At 42.8% G+C, this 2,421-nt stretch overlaps 1 protein-coding gene across 1 annotated transcript; it reads left to right on the top strand.

Moving 5' to 3' along the window:
- Positions 1-1,276: 1,276 nt before the first annotated feature.
- LOC143672691 (olfactory receptor 4P4-like) lies at positions 1,277-2,206 on the top strand. Its single transcript, XM_077147247.1, has one exon. The coding sequence runs from the start codon at positions 1,277-1,279 to the stop codon at positions 2,204-2,206; it is 930 nt and encodes a 309-aa protein (XP_077003362.1).
- Positions 2,207-2,421: the final 215 nt, after the last annotated feature.

Here is a 2,421-nt window from a genome sequence, read left to right as displayed (position 1 = left end):
TTAATCCCCTTTCCTCTCTTTCAGTCAGCCCAACAGGTGACCTCTGCCCCGATCAGTTTTGCCTGAGCTGGGGGCCCACCCCTTGTAGTCAGAATTTGCCCATCAATGCCACCACCAGTGTTTGGTTGGACTCAGTCCCTGCTACTGTTGGAGACTCTTTCCTTTCCCTCTGGGAAGCCACCTGTGGGGGAGGGGTGCCGGTCGCTGGCTGCTGCAGCTTGGGAAACTCGCTGTTCTGAGACTCGCAGCTGTTCCGGAGACCTGCAACCTGTCCGGGAAGCCGCCCATTGGGGAAAGGTGCCAGCTGCCTCCCGCCGCAGCTTGGGGAACTCGCCACTCTGAGACTCGCAGCCAGTCTGGGAAGCCACCTGTGAGGGAGGGGCGCCGGCTGCCGGCCGCAGCGGCTTGGGGAAGTGCACGCTGCTCAGGAAACTCACCATTGCAGAGACTCGTAGCTGGTCCAGCTGATCCAGACTGGGGTATACTGTGTGTCTTGTCTCTGCTGTGGCTCCAGGAGGTGTTCTGTACTGTTTCTGGTCACTTAGTAGTTTCTCTGGAGGACGAACTAAAACGCACGCACCTAACAAGCCACCATCTTAGCAACATCTTTTATAGGACTAAAAGTCTTGAATTTTTTTCAAATTTCAAAGAATATATAATGAATTTAACTGTCATATTGAGTTTTACCCTGAGTTTGGGAATGTGGAAATGAATTGTATGCAGCATAACGAAGGGGAGGGAATTGCTTAAATGCCTATGAGGAGTTAGTGGCAAAGATAGATAAAGACCACTTTTCTTTACAGAGATGGAAAACATCTGGAATATCTTAGGCTTGTGGATAATTTAAAGCAGTTTTGATGAGCACAGGAGCTTGCATCTAGTAGAGGTTCATTACTGAGGTCTTCTACTTAATATCTTAAAGATTTGGTATAATTAATTGAACTTTACTTGCCTCTACTTTTTCACATGTAAAATGAATTTAAGAAAGATAACTACTTATTCATTACATTGTTACAGAAGTTATATGCATGTAAATTATCTGTAAAAGTGCCAAGAATAAAATATGCTCCCAATAAATACAATTTGGCATGTAAATAATACCCTAATCAACAAAGTTTTTATAAGATTAAACCACTAATAAAACCACTATGACTTGTGCCATGTCTCAATTTATCAATCTACAATGTTTAAAGGGCTATTAACATTTATCTTTGCTCTCTGTATTATTTCAGATAAAATAAATTTCTTGTCTGTACTCTGAACCCACCTCTTCTTCATGGAAAGTCAGAACAATGTCACTGAATTTGTCTTCTTGGGGCTGTGGGAAGATAAGCAAACAGAGCTACTGTTCTGTCTCTTGTTCATGCTCTCTTACTTGGCTGTCTTAATGGGGAATTTCATCATCTTACTCACAATCACCTGCAGCCATCTAATTGAGCAACCCATGTACTACTTTCTCTGCCACCTCTCCCTCATGGACCTCTCCTTCACCTCCACTGTGGTTCCCCGACTAATCATAGACTTAGCTTCAGAGCAAAAAAACATTTCCTACAGTGCTTGTATGACCCAGCTCTTCAGTGTCCACTTGCTGGCGGGTGTGGAAATATTCATCTTGGTGTCCATGGCTTTTGACTGCTATGTAGTCATTGTCAAGCCCCTGCACTACATGGTCATCATGAACAGACAGAGGTGTAACACACTGATCATTGTGGTCTGGGGCTTGGGTCTTTGGCACTCAATTGCTCTACTGCTCATGATCCTCAGTGTACCTTTCTGTGGCCCTAATCAGATCAACCACTACATGTGTGATGTGAAGCCTCTTTTGAAACTGGTCTGCAAAGATATTCATGTTGTTAATATCTTAGCTACTGTCAATTCAGGGATTGTGTTGGCTGTAGTTTTTCTTGTCCTGGTGGCTTCTTACATAAACATTGTGTACAATCTTAGGACTCACTCCTCTGCAGGGCAACGCAAAGCTCTTCCAACTTGTAGCTCTCACATAATGGTTGTAGTTCTGTTTTTTGTGCCCTGTATCTATATCTATGCTCCACCTGCTGGCAGTGAGAACAAGGACAAGGAAATCTCTGTGTCTTACACTGTAATTTCCCCCATGTTAAATCCTGTCATTTATTCTCTGAGAAATGTGGAGATGAAATTTGCCATGTGGAAAGAGTGGTCTCATATGGCACATTCAGAATTAAAGTAAATAAACTGATATTCATTGCACTTACAAGCTTAGCTTTTTATTCTCCGTATAGTTATCATGAGAAACATTGTGCAAAAAATTTAAGCTTTTTCTGCTAGTTGTACTAGATGACCATTGAATTTACATGAGCCAAAGCATCAAATTCCATTCAAATAGCAATCTCACTTGAAAGGGCCCAACTAGCTACTGATGTCACCATTTGGATTTAAAGAAAG

Source organism: Tamandua tetradactyla, assembly GCF_023851605.1.
Source record: "Tamandua tetradactyla isolate mTamTet1 chromosome 1 unlocalized genomic scaffold, mTamTet1.pri SUPER_1_unloc_1, whole genome shotgun sequence".
Classification (NCBI taxonomy): Eukaryota; Metazoa; Chordata; class Mammalia; order Pilosa; family Myrmecophagidae; genus Tamandua; species Tamandua tetradactyla.
This window is presented reverse-complemented; position numbering and strand designations above follow the sequence as displayed.